The 21,629-nt window shown below is 41.6% G+C and overlaps 2 protein-coding genes across 4 annotated transcripts; both read right to left on the reverse strand.

Annotated features, from left to right (window-relative positions):
• Window positions 1–161: 161 nt before the first annotated feature.
• On the reverse strand, window positions 162–12,800 carry sesn2 (sestrin 2). Of its 2 annotated transcripts, none has more exons than XM_037794201.1 (11): window positions 10,570–10,722; window positions 9,135–9,200; window positions 8,308–8,496; window positions 6,154–6,336; window positions 4,333–4,560; window positions 4,017–4,149; window positions 3,814–3,929; window positions 3,594–3,677; window positions 1,325–1,431; window positions 1,083–1,227; window positions 162–813 (listed from the first exon to the last, which is right to left on the reverse strand). In XM_037794201.1, the coding sequence occupies exons 1-11, from the start codon at window positions 10,576–10,578 to the stop codon at window positions 727–729; spliced, it is 1,347 nt and encodes a 448-aa protein (XP_037650129.1). In that variant the 5' UTR covers window positions 10,579–10,722; the 3' UTR covers window positions 162–726. The 2 variants fall into 2 exon arrangements, with proteins under 2 accessions (XP_037650129.1, XP_037650128.1); XM_037794200.1 differs by lacking the exon at window positions 10,570–10,722 and adding an exon at window positions 12,193–12,800 and having other exon boundaries at window positions 168–813.
• A 2,849-nt stretch (window positions 12,801–15,649) lies between these two features.
• matn1 (matrilin 1) lies at window positions 15,650–21,248 on the reverse strand. Of its 2 annotated transcripts, XM_037793888.1 has the most exons (10): window positions 20,690–21,246; window positions 19,217–19,401; window positions 18,970–19,134; window positions 18,662–18,884; window positions 17,721–17,843; window positions 17,458–17,630; window positions 17,140–17,371; window positions 16,881–17,033; window positions 16,150–16,230; window positions 15,650–16,029 (listed from the first exon to the last, which is right to left on the reverse strand). In XM_037793888.1, exons 1-10 carry the CDS (start codon window positions 20,775–20,777, stop codon window positions 15,980–15,982), a joined length of 1,473 nt encoding a protein of 490 aa, XP_037649816.1. In that variant the 5' UTR covers window positions 20,778–21,246; the 3' UTR covers window positions 15,650–15,979. The 2 variants fall into 2 exon arrangements, with proteins under 2 accessions (XP_037649816.1, XP_037649817.1); XM_037793889.1 differs by lacking the exon at window positions 17,721–17,843 and having other exon boundaries at window positions 20,690–21,248.
• Window positions 21,249–21,629: the final 381 nt, after the last annotated feature.

Below are 21,629 nucleotides of genomic sequence, written 5' to 3' on the forward strand. Positions count from 1 at the left end.
CTTGGATTATAAACACAAAAAAATGTAATCTCAAACATGTATACACACGCCCTTATAATAGCATTAAAATCAGAATACAAAACTAAAAGAGCAGAACCCAAAAAGTGAAGCTTTGTTTGATTGTTTTTAGCCAGAACATCATGTCCGGACACAACACACTGTTTCCATTTTGATAACAAAGCAACCTTTTATTGTATATAAAAATACAAGTTATTGTCTTTTTTTATCTCAGCCTCTGCGAGCTGCAGCCAGAGAGGACTGAGGCATGAGTAGTCATGGTGTGGTGAACGGCGGCCGCCTGCGAGTGACAGATTATTGGCCTGAACAGTCAAATAAACACTTGAATCATGATGACAATCTATTTATACCAGATCTAATTCCACCTGGCATGTAGCATGTAGATATGTCTGTGTGTGACAAAAAAAAACAATGTGCAAGATATTCACACAACACTTGAGGCTCAAGTGGGGAAACAAACCCTGATACATTTCAGTGCAAAATAAGTAACATTTTAAATATCAGATATCCCAATCGCAAAGCAGCATCAAAACATTAACACTGAAACATAAGATATGCATATACGAACATTCACTGTAGTGTGTGTGTGTGTGTGTGTGTGTGTGTGTGTGTAAGATTGTCTATCCATGTTGTGTTGTGTTGTGTTGTGCGTTGGGCTGTGGTGTGTCACAGCTGGCTCAGCATCTGCAAAAAATGTGTGCGAGTGTGTCATCTCATGTACTGCGTGATGGCTCGTAAGGTATAAAGAAGAGCTGCTTGTAGCCGGGCTTCCATCACTATTAGGTTTGCATGAACCTGCGAGAAAAAAAAAGAAGAAAAAAAACATATGTCATTACCTTCAGGTTACTAAATGACACACTTTCAATCCCGTCTGTAAATCAAAGCCTCCTTCTCTGATGACATTTTAAAAAGGAAGGAAGAAAAGAGAGGACACGCTGAAATGTCAAATGATTCAGTCTTTGTTGAGAAGGTACCAAAGAGAGGTGACGTGTTAAAATGTCAAATGATTCATTCATAGTGGCTGAAGAGGCCCGGGTCAGGTGCGTGTTTGAACTCGCTCGTACCTTTTCGGAGTTCCTGAAGTGTCTCCAGAACGCGTGGTAAATGCGCGCCGTGGTCTGCTCGGGGTGACACGCCATGGTTTTAACAAACACCTTCAGAGAGCGCTCCAACAGCACGTTGACGCTGCCGTAGTCGTAATCGTCATAGCTGCACAGGTACAATGATCAAAAAGTTAGTGACACAGCAGAGACAAAAAAAACTTTGTGCTGATGACATGATTTGTAAACAGTGTGTAACAACTGACCGTATCCCGTAGAGACAGTGGATGTAGTTCCACAGAGCTTTCCTCAGAGTGTAAGTGTCAACATCTTCGTGCATGGCCATCCTGTTGTACGTCAAGTTGCTCACAACCTGCAAATAATCTCGTTATAATATGCTCAATCAATCTGATAAATTAATTTATTACACGGCTCTGTTGAATACTTGATTCTGATTGGTCAATTACGGCACTCTACGATCTGTTATTTCTTTATAGCAGACCGTTGCTATGTATAACAGACAGTTGCTATGTATAACAGACAGTTGCTATGGGCGCAGTTCTGTTGTCGGACTCTGGCGGACCGGTTTTGTGTCAAATTATTGATTTCTTAAGTAAGTAGCCGTGTAATAAGCTGGATAATGTACAGCTATCAGGTCATTGTTGTGAAATAAACCCCATCAGGGCGATCCAAGACCCCACTTATCGTCAGGGGTTTATTTCACAACAATGACCTGCTCGCTGTACATTATCCTTTACATATACAGCAGGGGTATTCAATTCAAATTCAAAGAGGTCCAGTTACTAAAAGTTCCTCCCAGCAAAGGTCCGAACCTCAATGTTTAAATTGCATCCTATAGCCTACCCCTACGTCTATCAAATAAAATCAACGTTATGCATTTCCATATCATTTCAACAATGTTTTCAATTTTCAAAGTAGGATACTTTTAACGTATAGACACATTGAATTTGCATGGAACTTGTATGGAAAATCTTTACCATAATAAAATGAGTCCTAGCACAATGATTTCAAGTAAAAGAAATCAAGACAGAATCTTCTGAATAAAATAACTATAAAGTGACTCTTTTAGAAAAAAAAGTGCAAACAGAGCTTTGAGCAGCCCATTTTCTCTTCATTTATTTTACATTCCTTTCAACTTCCTTTCCTAGAGAGAGAACTGGGCCTGTGACTAACCTGCTAGTAGTGCTTGAATGAAGTTAGTGCTCATAGCAGAAAAAGCTGAGTCACAGTTGTAAGTCGATCCAAACACGGTCAAAGTGGGTAGCGCTACTTTGGTTAAACCACCAGGGAAAACAGTTTGTAGCCAGGAAGCAGCAGGTCAGTTGCTTCATGCTGTCATCTCTCTTGCGCTGTTCTCTCTAGCGAACCGTCTACGCACGGTAAACAATCGATTAGCTTGTCTTAATGGAGTGAAGTGATTACCGTATTATCTGGATTAGTTGTGCCCGCGGCCTATAGCCGCGACCGCCGGGGGAAAAAAACACCGCTCCGTGAAGACTCTTTATTCTCATTAATTTATCAGAAATTGGTCACAGGTCCGGATAGAACCGTCGCTCTGTCCTGTTGCGGACAGCGGTCCGACATTTGGTGATGCCCGGTCTACCGTATTCTGCAGCCAGAACAGGATGGAAAGGAGTAATTTCATCATCTGGTTGCCAGTACTTCAACTTTTTAGTGATTTTCCCGACATTCCACTAAATGTGGTCATATTTATTCCCCAATGTCAACAGCTGATCTGTGTACTGGGCTGTTTAGGGTGTAGACAACTATGCTACTGCTGCTTCTAAGACACTCTTAACCAAACTCTTTTTTTTTTGCTTGCTTGTGACCCCTCAATACAAAGCAATGATAACACCTCTTCCTAACTGGAAGCAATGCGAATGAGCAAAAATCAGATTGTTTCAGTTTTTCCCAATGAAAATGTCCTAACCTCCTCCGTGTGCCAGCGGACAGGCAAAGCAACGTGCCGCTTGTTTGAAAAAAATGCTCGCCCTGACTATTTATGCCAAGTTTCACACACCTCCAACCTATTTTCACTGGTCAGAATCGACACTGACAGTAACTGACAGTTAATCAATATCATGCTCTCTGTGTCTTAGAGAGTGACATTACTCGTAGTATATCTGGACAATTTTTCACGCTCCATTCGCCAGAGTTCGCCCACTGTATGTTAGGAAGAGGTGTCAGACTGTCCAGTATTTCACTCATTGAAAAACACAAACATTACAACATTAGAGAAAAGATCATTATCTTGCGATCTCCAGGTTGGGAACCACTGTTCTACAATACACATGTAGTTACCAACTTCTTCCTGACACCAAGTAGTTTCACTGTGTGTAAACCAGCATGTAGGCCCATATCATCTCCTCCACATCTTGGTTTCAGCTACTTAAGATGTGTATCACTCACTGAAACTCCCTGGAGCAGGTACACCTGCCATCAGTCTGGTGCTGTTTTTAATTACCTTATTGGTGTTTTTTAGTATATTTTCTACAAGGTTAAAGGTGAGGGTACCTGAAATTTTTCATCCAGGAGCTGGCCCATGTCTGGCAGTAATCTGTTGACCAGTGAGTAGCCGTGGTCCTCCCATGAATAGTCCTGCACACATCAGACACCAACATCAACAAACACACGTCTATGAAACACTAACAATCAACAGGCACTGTATACTGTAAAATAACTTAGGAATGTGTGTTGTAATCAACAAAAAATAACCAACTTGAACTTGAACTACCTGGGCTCTAAGGGTTGATGGCGACTGCTCTCCTCTGGGGGCAAAGTCCTCGTATCTGAACTCTGGCTCCTCCACCAGACGCAGCACCAGGTCAGGTGGCGCAGCTCGCACAACCGCTAAACAAACACGACAAAGAGGAAACGAGTGAGTAAACAAATGTTAACCAAGAGAGTGACGCATGGGGTAAACAGGTGTGTTTGTACCGGTCGGTATGCTCTCGCTCCTCTCCCTCTCAAAGCGAGTGACCATCTCCTCCTGTGTGCACTCCTCCTCCTGCTGCTGCAGCTCCACCATCCTCTGCATCAACACCTCCACCTCCATCGCTCCGTCAACCAACTGGAGAAGATAAAAAATAGAACAAGGCTTGAGGAATTTACTTAGCACTTTGTTTTTTAACAGTAAATCAACATATGAAGTGAGTCTTCTACTTTTGCTAAACCGGTGTGACTGGTGAAATGCTGGAATCCTGTTGACATTGTGAAGTTTTGACCTGTGGTGAAAAATTTGTGTTTGACTCACCGCTTGCCTGCCGTCCTCATGAGCGGGGCTATGAGGGCTACAAGGGCTGCGAGGAAGGTGACTTGGTGATTGAAGTTGGAAGGTATAACCTCCGATGTGGTCGGGTTCAGGGTTTAAGCCGCAGCCCCACACAAAAGAGCAAAGCGAGTGAGCGTGTGCCATCAGGATCACTGCATGGATGAGTTCAGCCAACGACCAGCGAGGCTCCGCTCCGGGACACACCAGCTCCTGCAGGGCAGAGGGGCAGGTGTTGAGTGAGAGTAGTGTCACATAAGTGGGTTTGTTGGGTGGCAATGTTGGTTAGTCGCTTAAATACCTCAACGATTGTCAGAGGGATTGCCATGACGTTTTCTACAGACATTCATGTTCCCCTCAGGATGAATTGTAATGATTTTGGGGATCCTTAACTTTTCATCAAGCGGCCAAAATTTGCATTTGTCCCAATACTTTGGTTCAAATACCTGCAAAACTAGTGACATTCACGTCCGCCTCAGCTGCACTTTGAGTTTAGTACCACAACTGTTAGCATGCTAACACACTGAACTAAGGTCAAGTTCACACTACACGACTTTCAAAGTCAAGAGATTGCTGTCCTGTTCACACTACACAACTTGCTGTCTTGTTATCAGGAGTCTTGAAGTCGTTGCGGTTTTCACACTACATGACTGACCAGCGACAGGGTCACACACTACAAGATCTTTCACCGGGAGTAATCCCCGATGGGGTCTCCAAACTACATTTTGTCACGGAAACACACGTGAGAAATACATGATACCATGAGCCTGTTTCCGCCGGTTTCCAAACTCTTTTTTTACTATTTATTCCTTTAAGTACAACAACAATTTTGCTCCATGTTGCAAATGCAACAAATACAGTAAGTTCCTGTTGTTACAGGCGACACCCTCCTCCCCCAGGTTTCCCCTCAACCCGTGTCTCGCGCTGTCATTGGCTTGTAGCTCGTGTTAGATTTTTTAAAGCCTGAAAGCAGAGCCATGAGGAGGTGCAGAAGTCTAAGTTGTCTCTCACTTGAACACTTGAATTACAATATGCTGAAAGGTTATCATGGAATTTTTGCCCAATGATGATGCCAAAAAACATACTGCCTACTGCCACTTTAAGTTACGACCCCCAAATTCAATGAACATCTGACAATATAGAGCAATGCAATATCACAAAACACAAAGGAAAGCCTCAAAAAACATGACAAATGTTGAATTTAATAATAGACTGTTTAATATATTATACATATAGTGAGTGAGTCTCAGTCAGAAATCCATATGATGACGTTGAAATAGTTTTAATGTTCTGTATTGTTGCTTGGTATGGACACTTGACATAAAAAACAGGCTTGGTCGCCTCATTCAAATAGCTAGGTAAATTTCAGGGAGGAGTCAATCCCAGACCTGAATAACAAGCAGGTGCTTAGGAAAGCTACTTCTCTTCCTAAGATCACCCCCTTTGGTCAGTGTTTGTACTATTAACCTCAGGTCATCGTTTTAAAGTGCCTGTTTTGAGGACCAAGAGATAAAAAGTTCCCTTCGTTCCTGCTGCAATTCACATGTTAAACAGCAGATAGTATTAAACTGTTGTCTACAGATTGCTCATTTGAACAGATTGATTAGATTGTTTACTTGTACTTTAGAATCACTTATTGAGCTGAGCCACTCTGTAATCTATGTCCTGTTGTTGTCCATCAGTGTTTAGGGTTTTGTGTGTTTTGTATTAATCCTGGCTGCAAACCAATTTCCTTGTACAGGACAATAAAGATACTTTGAACTTTTGAGACAAGGAGCAAGAGAGTGAATGAGTGTTGTGTCTGACCTGGATGTGTTGCTGCGTGATGAGCCAGGGTCTGTGTGCCAGCAGCTTGTTGAGTGTTTGTAGGCTGCGGAGTTTGACGGGAGCGTGCTGGAGGCCGTTCAGCCAGCTCTCCTCTCCTCCAGCCTCCAGGAAGCCGGCGCTGTGCTGCTGCACCGGGTACGAGCAGTGGTGTCGAGCTGCAGCCTGTGAAGCATGACCAAACACACAGCTCAAACTGGTCTGTGTGTAACAACGACATCATGCATAAGAACTGCCCATGCTCGTAAACATAAAAAGGTTAAAGCAACACAACTAAATTTTTCCACAAATAGATCATTTTGAGTCTAATGACTGGCATTTCTGAAGTAAGAGGGCAGCTAATGTGATGAATATATGACCGATGAGAGTCATTAAATGTTTATGAGAGGATCAAAGTCTTTGGCAGACCCTGTTAGTGGCTCTCTATGATACAGAAGCTGGATAACGCTCAAGCAGAGGATGACCTGCCAAGTCCAGTTTGCATCTGTCATCTCTCTACTTACTAAAGAATCAATTTATCCAGATTTTTAGGTTCGTACAACCTAAAAATATCTTATTTCTTGACTTTTCTATCGCTTTCAAAATTAGCATTTTTGTGCAATAGTTAACTCTAACCACTGTAGTATCCTTAAATATATCTACAACTATTGACGGTGATTTAATGGACACTGAAACATTGATGAGGCAATAACCTGTGACACAGTTTCAAAAAATAAAGAATAATCTGTTTAAAATGTAGCTGTAACAATATGTGCATTTGTTTGTCAACGGACAAACATTTTTCACAGCTCACAGCAAATAAAATTAACAAGAAGTTTGATAACGGTTCATTAAGGATCAAGCGCACAATAATAATTACTGTCAGTGCTCGTTACTGTAGACTTGTATAGCCAGATCTATCTCCACAGAGCTGTGTTAGTGCTAAAGAAAGGTCTGGCTCCACACTTTATCATTCTGCTATAGGTGAGAGAACGCTCTGGCTTGTTTGTATTTCTTTAAACTAATCACAGTCGTCTTGGGTGGCGCTAAGCAAAGGATGCAGCGATGGTGCCCTTGCAAAATAGATAGCGCAGATAGTGGAAAGGGAGGATGCCGGGTGAAATAGGGTCGTGTTTAGATGGTAAACCACAAATTGCGAAAACTGGCAAACTCGATTTCATGCTGAATGACTTATTTCCAAGAAACTTATGAGCACATCTCTGGTAAACACAAGATTTAAAATGGTGCTTTTGAGTGATTCTTTGTGGAGAAACTCAGTTTTACAGATCTGTTGATTAAGTCAACTAATGGATTACACATCAAAATCATACAAGTGTTACTCGACTAAGAATTTCTTTAATATGAATGATGTTAAACATGTTATTTATATATCTGGTATGACGTGGGAGCAAATTATATTAGGAAATAAAAATATAAAGAGACTAGCGATAACTTTGCAGAGCAATACACCAATCAATGCAACAATATACAGTACCTGGCTGCATCACTTATTGTTTGGTTTTGTTGACCAACCCAGCTTAGTTTGCTACAAGATAAAAGGACTACAACCTCATTGGGAACTGATTGTGTGGTTAGTTACATTTTGGAAGACATGCTGTGGCTAACTTACCTCTATTCATGCACTCAGAAAATGAAACTCATCATCTAATATGAGAGATTTTGCCAACCTCAGTAATTTCATTAACAGTTTGAAATTACGGCTAAAGTACACATAAGTATGCCTTTATTAAAAACTGTCTTTGTTGGATAAGTTCTGTTTATTTTAAAATGTACCGCTCCTATGAATTTGTTTTATTTCTATTTATTATATTGTGCTGTAGTGTACTTGTGTCTTGTATGTTGGTTGTACAGGGACAACCAAGAAACCTGAGCAAGAGGTAAAACAAGGTGAACTATTCAAGCTGACATCAGTGACAACAGACACACTGTCCTTGCATGGAAGTCTTTGGAAACTGATGACTCCATTTTATATTCAGTTGATTGCAAAATAGTCACCAGCATTTTGCAGATCTGTTTCAGTCTGTTTAAGATATAGGTAATGTTGTACATTCAGGAGGGTACATGTGGCCCTTACTGATCTGAGCACTGTGATAGGTGTCACTCATAGTTAACACTCATATACTGTGATTTTCTTACCATAACAGCAATGTAATGTCTCCAGTGGCGGGGCAAGGGGCCGTCCATCTCCAGCAAAGCATGCTGGGTCCTCAGGAAGCAACTCAGGTAGGCGGGATGCATCGCCATCACCATGGTGATGTGGTCCACGCGACCAAATGAAAGGAAAGACTCTATAAGGATGTCCTGGTCCCGCCTTTCTTTCAGTATCTGAAGAGAAACAGCAACACAAAACACACATTCAAAACTGACAACTGATTCCCTGACAAGTAAACACGTTATATTTTTAAGCTCCTTGAGGACACATTGGCAAGGATTCATTTAAAAATGTTTCTCCTGCAGCCGGAAATAAGCAGCCTTAAAGAGCTGATACAACACTCCCACTTTATCCAGCGGAAAGATTGGAGTGAGTCACAAACGAAAGCAGCATTTTCAGTCATCAGCTTTTGCAACATATGTCTGCTGTTGCATCTTTGGATGACATGAAGTAAGTGAGGTATTGCAGCAGAATAGTTAGCTACGCTTATCATACTAGAACTGATTTGACCGTTTATCATGATGCAAGCCTACAACAAGCCCAGTAAAATCTTTGCATTAGACATGAAGGCAAGCTGTGTGCCACACTGAAATCAACTTGTGAAACCACATCTCTAATATGAATAATTTTATCAATAAACATTATAATGGAAAAAAAGAAAAAACTGGTGATCAACATTATACACTTTACACACACCATCACACATTTTCAAGTCAATTTTAAACAAGTGTTTTCATTTGGAAATCAAATATAACAGTTGATATCTTTAATAATGGAGCAGATATACTTTTAAAAAACAAGCCATACACACCTCTTTTGCAGGGATAAATGCGCTCGGGCCTGATGCCAGAGCCCGAGGTACTTCAACTCCATGATCCTGAGAAGGAAGACACAGAGAGGTAAATTAATTATACAGTGAAATAACGACTTATTTCATTTTTGAATAATCTGACAATTATCTTCTTGATTAGTTGTTTTGATCTGCTGTATGAAATGTCAGAAAATAGTGAAGAATGCTTGCCACAATTTCCCAACCCCAGGATAATGTCATTAAATTACTTGTTTTGTCTAAACAGTCCAAAACATAAAGATGTTAATTTTTACTATCACATAAGACAAAGAAAAGCAGCAAAATCTCACAACTGAGAAGCTGGAACTAAGCATTTTTGCTTGAAACAAACGATGAATCAATCGTCAAAATAGTTGCTGACTATTATTTTTTTCTGTTGTTCGACTAATCAATTAATTGACTTTTAGCTTTACATTGAAATGTCTTAGATCTTATACATTACTTTAGAACTGCAACGATTAGTCGATTAGCTGTCAACTAATTGTCTATTAAATTAATTACCAAAAATTACAAGGTATAGCTTTAATTTAGAACAATGCATCATGTTTATATATAATTAATATTAATCTTAAAAGCAACAAATACATTTGTGGAATACAACTAGTGCAACAATTAATTGATTAGTTGTCAAATATTAAAATAATCGCCAACTATTTTGATAATCGATTTGTTGTTCTTTTTTAAGTCTAAAGTCTCTGATTCCAGCTACTTAAATGTGAATATTTTCTGATTTCTTTACTCCTCTATGACAGTAAACTAAATATCGTTGAGTTTTGGACAAAACAAGACATTTGAGGACGTCATGTTGGGCTTTAGGAAACACTGATCGACTTTTTTCATCATTTTATAGACCAAACACCTAATCGATTAATCGGTTTGAGTAATTTTTTAAGAAAAACAAAGTCAAAATTCTCCAATTCAAGCTTATTACATGTGAATATTTTCTAATTTCTTTACTCCTCTGAGACAGCAAACTAACTAATATGTTTGAGTTGTGAACAAAACAAGACATTTGAAGATGTCATCTTGGGCTTTAGGAAACACTGATCGACATTTTACTCCATTTTCTGACATTTTTATAGACCAAACAACTAATCCATTAATCGAGAAAATGAAAGTTGGAGCCCTACTGATTACATCATGTTTTGAGCAAAACAGCTAAACTAAAAAGGGTTGGATTGTCAATGAAGTTCCTCTTTAAACACTTCAGAATACACTGCATGAATAATATGGATGTCACATTATGATAAAGACTATTTGAAGATCTGCAAACAGCTTCAACTCCCTTGAACTTGACTTTACTTTTATAGCCTGTAGCAGCTGTACTGTAACTGGAGAGCTCGTTTCATAACACTCAACCCATAACATCTGTATCCAAACCATGCATTAAACTCACCGACATCATTGGAAAGCCGGCAGCACAATACACCGCAAGCCACTGCTTGTTATTTTCCCAACAGAGACGACCAATAAACTGAGAATGCGTCAAACGCAGCCTGACTTTTGTTATTTCTAGAAGCTTGCAGAGGGCTGTGAGCCACTGTGAACAGGCTCAGGGGGTGTGTCTGATGTGTTTGTCAGGACACCAGGAGGGGGCAGGACACCAGGGGGGGGCGGGTCCTGCACGGCCTGCTTGTTTGTGCACACCACAGCAGAGTCTTGCATCACCTCATACAGTCTGATGAAATACCCCAACAATCCGATGAAAGCGGTTATCAGCTGATAAACTGTGGCCCTGATCAGCCTCAAAGTTATCAAACACTATTAAATCAATCATTCACCCAATCTTTCATGATAAGAAAGCAAATGCAATATAGTGCTACAAAAAAACAAAACAAACTCCTGTCTTTTTTTCACTGAATGTGAAATACATTTGTCTGTGCAATATATCCTCGATGCAATATACACCTCGAGTGCAACTACCTTTGTTTACATTTTATTTATTACATTTACCCTACCTATTTTACAAGTGCAATTACCTCTGTTTACATTACATCTATTTTTTAATATTTTACACTTCTAGTGTAACACACTGTTTATATGTTTTTATTACATCTACTTTACCTGTTTTATTTGCTTTATAACTGTGAACTGTGTGTGTGTTTTACCTGTTATATGTTTTATCTACCTCGTTTAGTCTTGTCAAGTATTTGTTTTAAAGCACTGATCAGAAGTGGCAAAGTGAAAGTGAATCTCGTTGTATTTAATACAGTGACAATAAAGCTTTCTATTCTATTCTTTTAGCATATTTCTGGGTGGAAAATAAGCTCCATTTGCTGTTGAATTAGTTGTGCACCCCATCAATCCCATAAAAAGTGGTTATCAGCTGATAACTGTGGCTGATCAGCCTCACAGTTATCACCACTATTAATCAATCATTCACCTAATCTTTCATGATAAGAAGCAAATGCAATAGTGCTACAAAAAAACAAAACAAACTCCTGTCTTTTGGCATATTTATGGGTGGAAAATAAGCTGTTGAATTAGTCTGTGTTTGCAGCCTGAGTTCTGCAGACCATTATGAAGCATACTGTGTTTCTCTGTGGTCTGCAGACATTATGAAGCATAAACTGTGGTCTGCAGACATGAAGCATACTGTGTTTCTCTGTGGTCTGCAGACATTATGAAGCATTATATATACTGTGTTCTGCAGACATGATGAAGCATTATATATACTGTGTTCTGCAGACATGATGAAGCATTATATATACTGTGTTCTGCAGACATGATGAAGCATTATATATACTGTGTTCTGCAGACATGATGAAGCATTATATATACTGTGGTCTGCAGACATTATGAAGCATTATATATATTGTGTTCTGCAGACATGATGAAGCATTATATATACTGTGTTCTGCAGACATGATGAAGCATACTGTGTTTCTCTGTGGTCTGCAGACATGATGAAGCATTATATATACTGTGTTCTGCAGACATGATGAAGCATACTGTGTTTCTCTGTGTTCTGCAGACATGAAGCATACTGTGACCCATCATTACTGTGACCCATCATTACCTGAGCGGTTCTCAGCAGCTCGGTTGCTCTCCCCCGGACCTCCTGCAGCGGACAGGACAGGGACAACCGGAGCAGATGCAGGAGTGTTTGTTTACCGAGCCGAGCCGAACCGGGCCGATCCAGAGCTAAACAAGCCTGCACCCCCTGACTGAGCTCCTCCAGAGCCGCTGCTCGCTCCTCTTCGTCCCTGCTGCACAGCCGGGCTAAGCTCTTCACAGCGTCGGACTCTGACTCGTACCGGTAGCGATGTGAACCTCCAGAACCACCGGACCCTGCTGCTGCTGGTCCCGGTGTGTTGTCTCCGTTCGCCTGGCGGGTGAAAGCTGCAGCGGGATAACTCGACATCTTCTTGTTTTGCTCCTCTAAACTAGCGTCTCTGCTAGGAGCTAAGCTAAGCTAGCCTAGCTGCTGTTAGGAGATGCTGCAGACTGTTCAACCAGCTGAACGACGGCTCGGCAGTAGAAACACAGAGAGCCAGTGAGTTCTGTGTTGGGACTGGACCTCCACTGGACTAGAGCAAAGTTTACAATGAGGCACCGAAGAAACATTTACAGGTTTAACTCCGCTGCTTTCGCTCAGCTGCTCTTGAGTTCCTGTTATGCAACGTCACTGTGACGTCGACGAAAGTTTTCACTAATGAAGCGTGCACTTCAGGGTCCTCAGGGTGCTTTAACTACTGCTCATTTAGAAGACTTTTTTTTTTTAGTAAGTTACTTTGGTGTACAATTTATTATTTTAATACAATTCAGGGAAATTTATATCTATGTATTAATTTGTTTACAAAGTTAGGAAGGCAATGTTGTAGTCAGGCCTGATGTTTCCTTACACATTAAAGGTCCCATATCATGCTCATTTTCAGGTTCATACATGATGTAATGTTCAAAAAACACATTATTTTCCTCGTACTGTCTGCCTGAATATACCTGTATTTACCCTCTGTCTGACACGCTCCGTTTTAGTGCATTTACATTCCCAGTAGACCACTTACACACCAAAAAACTGACAATAACCTGATATTTTCAGGTGGAATTTCATTCATTCATGCATTCATTCATTCATTCATTCTCACTGTGCAATATCATTTTCCAATTGTGCAATTTTGTTAATAGTCTGTTTATTGTCAATACTGTATATACTGCTCCTATTTTTATACTTCCTCCTATTTAAATGGTTCATATTTTGTTACATTTTGTTTAGCTCTTTTTTACTGTGTTAGCTGATGCATCTTGTTTTTTGCACTATCCCCCACTGCGGGACTAATAAAGGAATATCTTATCTTATCCTATCTTATTTCAATGGAATTGCAACGGAATTGCGTTGCTAGGCAATAGCTTGGGTGCATGTTTACTTCCTGTCAGCTGATGTTATTAACATACACTTCAACAGGAAATAAACTGGGACACATTTAGAATGGTTAGGTTTAAAACCGTGTAATTGTCTAAATATTGTTTATTTGTGACATCACAAATGGACAGAAATCCTAACGGCTTGTTTCAAACGCCCAATTTCTGAATACGGGCTGTGTGTATTTCTCCATATATTGAGCCTTTTGATAGTTTAACAGTATTTATACAGCACTTAAACCTGCTTTATAATGTCAAAGACCTGAAAGTCTCACTTTTTACAATATGGGACCTTTAAAGAATAATCCCAGTTCCTTCTACACAGTGAGGCATACAGTTTATAACACGGGTATCGGATCGGTACTCTGTATCGGCCGGTACCCAAAGCCCAGGTATCGCTATCAGGACTAAAAATAAGTCGGTTTATTTAGCTTTTGTTTAAAAGCCTAATTGTTAAATGTTACCACATGCTATGCTAAAAAACAATAATAAATTGATAATTTCAAATAAAAAATAAAATATAAAACCTGACATAACTGTTTGCAGCTTTCTAAAAATACTAGTTTGCATGACTATAGCATCAGTAGTACTGCCCATTATTCTATTTATTAATCAATTAATTATGTAGTCTGTAAAATGTCAATACTGATGACAAATGCCCATCATACCAGAGCCTAAGGCAATTTGCTCTGTCCTCCATTTTATAATATGAAACCGCAAAAAGCAGAAAATATACTGTTTATATTACTTCCATGGCTGCACTCTAATGCAGGAGTAAACCTTTTCCTGACAGGGACACCAACAAATCCACACTAGAATGTGATTCCTACCTTGATTTGGTCCTGATCACTGCCATCCGGGAAGAGTTTTAATACTTTAAAGACTTTATGTAGAGTTACGATAAAGTTGTAAGTGTGACTGACTGTGGAAATCTTTGACAATGAACTGAAACGGTTCACCATTTTGCTGGGATCACCTGTCAGGCCCTTGTGGTCCTCGGAGCCCACATTTTGGAACCATAGGAATATTCAGTGTACTCTTTATACTTATTTATATTTAAAGGGGACCTATTGTGTTTTTGTGCTTTTTCCCTTTCCTTTAGTGTATTATGTATATATTTTTGTGGTTGTAAAAGATCTGCAAAGTTGCAAAGCCCAAAGTCCATGGAGTAACTCTTCCCTACAGAAACACTGCTCCTGAACTGCCTGAAACGCCTTGCTTGAAGTCCTGCCTTTTCTTCCGTTACATGGTGATGTCACCAAGTAACGCATTTGTACCTGCCTAGCGGCTAGTTTGGAACACCCAAAAGTGGTTAAGTCTTGAGAACACCGCTGCTAAGCAACAGCAATATTAACGTAACTGTCGGCGTATAGAAGCCACAGAGGCTTACAGTTTAGCAAGCTAGCAAGTGGGTAACATAATGCAGTAAATGCAAAGGCATAATGACAGGAAAAAGATGAGGCTGTTGGGAATATCAACATTTTTCTCAGACATATTATAAAATTATGAAGAAAAATAATGTACGACTAAAATTTCAATATATTCACTTATCTACCGAAAAATCAACTTCCATGACCTCTGCCATTTCTGACAACGTCAACGAACGGCACAACTCCTGAACTCTGACCTTTCAGAATCTTTCCACTTTTCGCGAGGTGGTGAATACGACAAAAGGTGGGAGTTCATATGGACTCTTCTCGTGAACACAGTGAACAGGACCCCATTTGAAGGCACCATTTGTAACTAAAACTGTGTAAAAGTAATAATTGCTTTGTGTCTGTGTGCATACAATAGTTTGACAATTTATAATAAGTACTTCCTGAATCACCTTTATTTAGGAAAATAAAAAACATCAATGGTGTACCCTTATTATCAGACATATCTTATATTAATTTACCTGTATATATATATATATTATATACCATATATAATATTAGATAGGTTGTGGGGCTCAGAGAAAAAAGCTGAAGCCTTCAGATATGAGAGGAGACAGAGGGAAAGATACAAACAAGTGAGGGTGATGTGCTGCTCCGTTTGACGTGACAAGACACAGACTCTATGGGGTTTGGGGGAAGTTCAACATTGTGGCAGCAACAAAGAAAAACCCTTCAGCGTACCGTCACCGTTTCCCTATGAGGGAAGACTTTTATTAACAAACACACAGGCTGGCTATGGAGGACGACCTTCGGAGCACACACACAAAGGCGTGGTCCCCATGGCAACCGGCGCTTCGTGTCCCAGGAGACCCAAGGGTGGAAGAGGTAAGACCGAGAGAGGAGGGGGTGCAGAGGTGGTTTGGGAGAGCTCAGGATACAAGCAAAGGTCAAGGTTCACACACACACACACACATGGGTTCCTCTTCAGTATTTTACAGGAAGTAAAAATTGTTTGTGTGTGTACGTGGTCGGTGTGCGGATGTGTAGGAAAGAGTGGGATGTGAGTCCTCAGACGATTTTGTTCTCCAGCAAGGCGATCCTCTTCGACATACTGTCTAGTAAGATTTTGTCAAGGACGGCAACAATGGAGACAAACAAGACAGGAAATACATCAAAAAACATCTTAAAACATCATCAACATCATATTCTCACACCATTTCACCCGTTGTAAAGGATATATTTTTTTGTTAGTGCCTGTAGGGCATCTTCTACTTTCTTTTGGAACTTTACGAGGGAGTCGCATTCGCAAGGGTCCTCCTCTGTGGGAACAGAAAGCACAAGTTGTGAGTTATTTTACCAGTATGTATAGTGAAATGACCATTAATAACAGTAAAGGTATACAAATAAAGTATTTTTCAATGTTTGTATTTAAAGAGGACATATTATGCTGATTTTCAGGTGCATACTCATATTTTGGGTTTCTATTAGAACATGTTTACATGCTTTAATGTTCAAAATATACTTTACTTTTCTCATACCGGCTGTGCTGCGGCACCTCTTTTCACCCTCTGTTTGAAACACTCTGTTTGATCTCCCCCCCCCTTCCGAAAAGCCCAGTCTGCTCTGATTGGTCATCTGGCCCACTCTGTTGTGATTGGTCAACTGAACCAAACTCTTCAGACTCTGCTCTAGCTTTACTCTAACTAGCTTTGTTTGAAGACGTGCCAAACTAGCCGCTAGGCAAAATGTGTTACTTGGTGACATCACCACGTAACAAAAGAAAAGGTGGGACTTCAATCAAGGTGTTTCAAGCAGTTCAGGAGCAGTGTTTCTGTGGGGGAGAGTAACTCCCTTTGGTGTGAACTTTGGGCTTAGCAACTTTGCACACCTTTTACATGCACAAAAAACTATATAACACATTAAAGCAAAGGGAAAGCAAAATAGGTCATTTTTAATCATCATGTGTGACCTTGACAGATGTTAATCTGCAGCTTCTTGGCGATCTGGGTCATGGCCTTGAAGTCGGCAGTGTAGAAGTAGTGCTCTCCAGTCGGCTCAGAGGCAATCTCTTTCAGCTCATCCTCCACTGCGTTGCCCACTCCAACAGCGTACATCTTGAAACCTGTAACATAAACACACCCTCATCTGACTGGTAACAGTAGGATTTGGGTTGTACCTTCTTATACTAAACCCATGCATTAAGAAGTAATCCATCCTCTCCCTCTCACCGTGCTCCTTGGCCTTCTTGGCGGCATCCCCAATGTAGTCCTGGCTGCGTCCGTCAGTGAAGACAATGCCCACCTTGGCCACTCCAGGCCGGGCGCCCTGACCGACACCAAAGCTGTTGTCTGTCAGGTAGCGGAGAGCCTGGCCTGTCATGGTTCCTCTCTCCATGTAGGCCATCTTCTTCACAGCGTCCTTCAGGTCTTTCTTGTTGTTAAAGCGGCCCAGAGGGAACTCCTGCGGGAGGGAAGACGGAATCATGACGTTGATACGGAATAAAAGGAGGTTGATTATTAGGTGACGCTAAAATGCCAAACACGTGCCTGTCTGACTGAGCTGGAGTACTGCACCAGTCCGACGTGAGCCTTGGCGTCAGAAACATCGAGCTTGTCAACGATCTGGTTGATCCACTTCTTGACCAGCTCAAAGTTCTCGGGACGCACGCTCTTAGAGCCGTCGATCAGGAACACCACATCTGTCGCCGAGTTGCTGCAAGCTGGTGATGTCAGACACACAACAGGGCATGTTACTCTGGTAGCACGGGGACCACGTTTGGACAAATACCTTCATACTCACACACACTCACCACTGCAGCTGCGACCATTGTCCATGAGGGTAAAGCCATCTTTGCAGGCACACTTGAATGATCCAGGGGAGCTGATGCATACCTGCTCACAGTCATGATCCCCGGTGGCACACAGGTCCGACACTGTGTGTGTGCGTGCAGAATAAATGTTGAGGCACACACACACACACACAGAGGGGGGTTGGGAGGTTGGAGTTAGGAGGAGAGAATGAAACTATGTCAGTTTGAAATCTAGCATTGATTTTTAATGATCCACTGCGACCTGCAGCCAACAGTTTTGAATATGTGTGGATGATGCATGCATCCAGTGGATCCTTAAAACAAACAGGTGGAATTTAGTATTGGAGTAGCCTCAAATACACAAGATCCATTTTCTAAATGTGAGGCTCAGGCTCGTCCAATAACAGTCCAACACTGTGATCATGCAGCGCCGCCCCTGGATGAAACATCTGCAGCGAGATTGGCTGCTGCAAAGTGACTGGCAGGCAGCAGTCAACGCTGCCGCAGACGGGGAGAGCCAAGGGGCATCGCTAATTAGAGGTTTAATGATTGTCACTAATGGATGGGTAATTACAGAGAGATCAGTCTCGCCTCTCGGTTATGTGAGAGTTGACTGAAGAGCAGGAGCAAATTTCATTCCTAAAGGTTGTTCCTGCCCTCATGCCGTCATGCACTGGGAGTGTTTAATGGGTTCGAGTGGTTGAATGAAGATACTGCTGTCTTGTTGAGGGAGGGAACAACATATAGGAATGAAAAGATGACAGTCCTGACACCTTACCCTCAGTATAGGGGGGCAGCTCTCTCCACAGTGATGAAGGATAATGATGATGACCCACCCTGACAGTAATTCTTTTCAAACATCTTTGTCTAATTTCCATCACTAAGGTTTTCTGTACCCTCATCTTTCCTTCTTCTCCTCCCACTTCCTTCTCCCATCTTACCACAGAAGGCCTCCTGGAACTTCTTGGTGAGCTTCTCGATGACGCTGTAGCTCTCCACGTAGTCCACGTGATCGTCCAGAGGATCGCTGGCCATCTGCTTCAGGGTGCTCATGTCCACGCGTCCCACGCCGATGGCAAAGATCTCAATGCCGGCATCCCGCGCACGCTGAGCCACTTCCTTCACGTTGTCCTGGGGACGCCCGTCTGTCACAATGATGGCAACCTGTCAAGGAAGAAGAGCAGATGATCATAATGATGGAATATGTTGAATTGTGTATAGTGTGAATGCATATAAATGTGTGTCTGACCTTGCTGATGTCAGGAGATTTGACGCGAGCGCCCTCGGACTCGCTGAAGGCCACATTCAGGGCAAACTGGATGGACAGACCAGTCATTGTTCCAGTGGACAGGGGCTCGATCTTGGTCACGGCCTTAACCAGCCCAGCTTTGGTGCGGTGTGTCTTCAGAGACACCTACAGTTGCATAATAGCAAGGTTAGTGATATTAAATAGTTTGACAAACAAACAAAATACCTCAACATACATAACAACGTACCTCGTTCTTGACGCGGCTGGCGTAGTTGACGACTCCCACTCTGGTGGCGTTGGGTCCGACATCCAGCCCCTCGATGACCTTAGCCAGGAAGACCTTGACCTGCTCAAACTCTGAAGGGCGAACGCTCCGGCTGCTGTCGATGATGAACACGATGTCTGTGGGACGGGTTTTGCACAAACCTGCCGCTACACATTAAGAAAGGAGGACAGAAAGAAGATTATTATGTATTCATATCTTAACCTTAACCACAAAGTGATCCAAAAATGTAGATGGATAATGAAATTAAACTGATGAGGAAGGGAGAAAAGGGGGGAGAGGTGGGAGGAGCGTGGGGAGAATGGAGTTATTGAGAGGAAAAGGGAGGGTGGTGAGAAAGTGGGAGAGAAAAACAGGATGCAGGGAGGCAACATGGGTGGAGAGAGGGGAGAAATGCTTTGCCAAAAAAACAAGGATGAAGGACGGAGAAGGATCAAGGGAGAAGTCGCCTGCTTTAAATATATTAAAAATGACCTCTTGGATAATAATATTAATAAATTATTATTATTAGAATGATAACTGAAGAAAATCTGGAAAATGAGAAGTGGTTGAAAGCTCAGAAAAAGTGGATCTTGAGTTAAGATTTTTATTGTATTGATGCAAACATTTTTGCTGAAAAAACTTCAACTGTAAACACCCGGTGGAGCTAGTGTCTAGAAATAATGCAAATAATAATAATAATGATAAAACTGTGTGCATCGGGGAGGATGTGTTGGATTTTCAGTGAGGTCCTGGGCGTTTGAGGACTCGTTAAATTAATTGCTAAAACGTCCAGTGTCTGTTTAACATCACTGATCTCCCTTCTCACCCTTCACCTCTCTACCTCCCTTCAGTTATTCCCACCAACACACACACTCACTAACACACACACACACACACACACACTCACACATACACACACACACACAGCAGACCAACTGCCAACTGCCTCCTGAAACAGTCATCGAAACTGTGCACGTATACCATCAAACCACCAGCAACACAAAAAACACTACTGTCTTTAACACTGGCTGACTAATCACTCCACATCAATAAAAAGACATTGGAAAGTATAGAAATCAACATAACTGTGGAATTATATTATTTGCAATTATCCAGACCAATTGCAATGTAATACATGATTAAGCTTAATAATAATACTTACTTAATATTTGACTTTTTCCATTCCTCTCCTTCTATTTATACAACTCTACAGCGATGCAACTAGTTCACACACATCATACCGTCCGAGGATATTATGGAAAAGACTGAACTCAGACCTCTAAAATGCTGTTACCTCTGTATAAAGTCAAGTATTTACTCAGCTTAATCATGTTATAATGTCAATTCTGAGGTTTACTGCCCTCAGGATACATTTTTTTTGGAGGATAAAGATCACACCATCACAGACTCTAGAAGTAAGAATCAAATTTAAAGGTTAAAGGTCATCATTCTTACCCATGGCGGCGGCCGTGCGGACATCCACGGTGGCCTGAGCCCCTATGAGAGCGAGCAGCAGCAGGAACAACGGCGGGGTAGGCGTCATGGCGATAGCGACAAGAGGGGTGACGAGTGAGCGCGCGGGTCTGAGTGTGTCCGTCCGAGAGTGAGAAAGGAGACGGAGCAGGGTGAAGGGAGTTCCAGGCGAGGGGGACAGCCACAAAGTGAGTCTGAGTGACTCTGAGCTGCAGGTTATCAATGCAAGTGCTTCACACACTCAGCCCACAGACACCCCCCCTCTATAGCTGCAGTGTATGTGTGTAAATGTGTGTGTGTGGGTAAGAGAGGGAAATACCTGCTCTGGGAGTACCTAAAATGCTGGGTTAGGAAAGACAAACACACCTTGATATGGCTAGGATGGACAGGTATGTGTGTGTGTGAGTAGTAAAATCTGAGTGTGTACAGTATATATGTGTGTGTGTGTGTGTGTGGCTGGGGGTACAGGAGCGGCTGGGGTTTGGTGCAGAGCGTCCGCCAACGCGGCCGCCCCAGGTTGGATTTGGCCAAAGCTCAAATAAACAGCAACATGAATTCCTCTTTTCTCCCCGTGTTCCCTCGTATAGCAAACACACATTTACGGTGCGGAAGTGAAGGAGAGCCGCCGTACACAGACCACAGTGTTCCCGCTGCTCCGCACGTTGGGAGGTGTGTGTGTGTGTGTGTGAGTGTGCATTTTTGCATAAGCATGCATTTCTGTATAACTTGTATACAAGCCAATTCGTGGATTCGTGGAAGTTCAGCTCAGTTCAGCTCCTGAATCATACAGAACATTTTGTGTTTTTCTACCACTTGGTCATTTTCTATCATCCATCTTTTCTCTCATCCTTCCTACTTTTCTTTTTTTGTAGATTTTAAGATAAATTTACAACAGAACAAATCATAAAAAAAACATAAAACT

Source organism: Sebastes umbrosus, chromosome 15, assembly GCF_015220745.1.
Source record: "Sebastes umbrosus isolate fSebUmb1 chromosome 15, fSebUmb1.pri, whole genome shotgun sequence".
Lineage (NCBI taxonomy): Eukaryota > Metazoa > Chordata > Actinopteri > Perciformes > Sebastidae > Sebastes > Sebastes umbrosus.

What these genes read in the sequence shown, in the direction of transcription:
- sesn2 (XM_037794200.1), bottom strand. Translation starts at nt 12,537, where the DNA reads ATGTCGAGTTATCCCGCTGCAGCTTTCACCCGCCAGGCGAACGGAGAC. An exon ending in AGCTGCTGAGAACCGCTCAG is followed by an intron (nt 9,201 to 12,192) that starts GTAATGATGGGT and finishes CTTCCTTCTCAG; the next exon opens with GATCATGGAGTTGAAGTACC. An exon ending in TCACGCAGCAACACATCCAG is followed by an intron (nt 4,561 to 6,153) that starts GTCAGACACAAC and finishes TCTGCCCTGCAG; the next exon opens with GAGCTGGTGTGTCCCGGAGC.
- matn1 (XM_037793888.1), bottom strand. Translation starts at nt 20,777, where the DNA reads ATGACGCCTACCCCGCCGTTGTTCCTGCTGCTGCTCGCTCTCATAGGG. An exon ending in CCAGCCGCGTCAAGAACGAG is followed by an intron (nt 19,135 to 19,216) that starts GTACGTTGTTAT and finishes ATGCAACTGTAG; the next exon opens with GTGTCTCTGAAGACACACCG. An exon ending in GCAGATTAACATCTGTCAAG is followed by an intron (nt 16,231 to 16,880) that starts GTCACACATGAT and finishes CTGTTCCCACAG; the next exon opens with AGGAGGACCCTTGCGAATGC.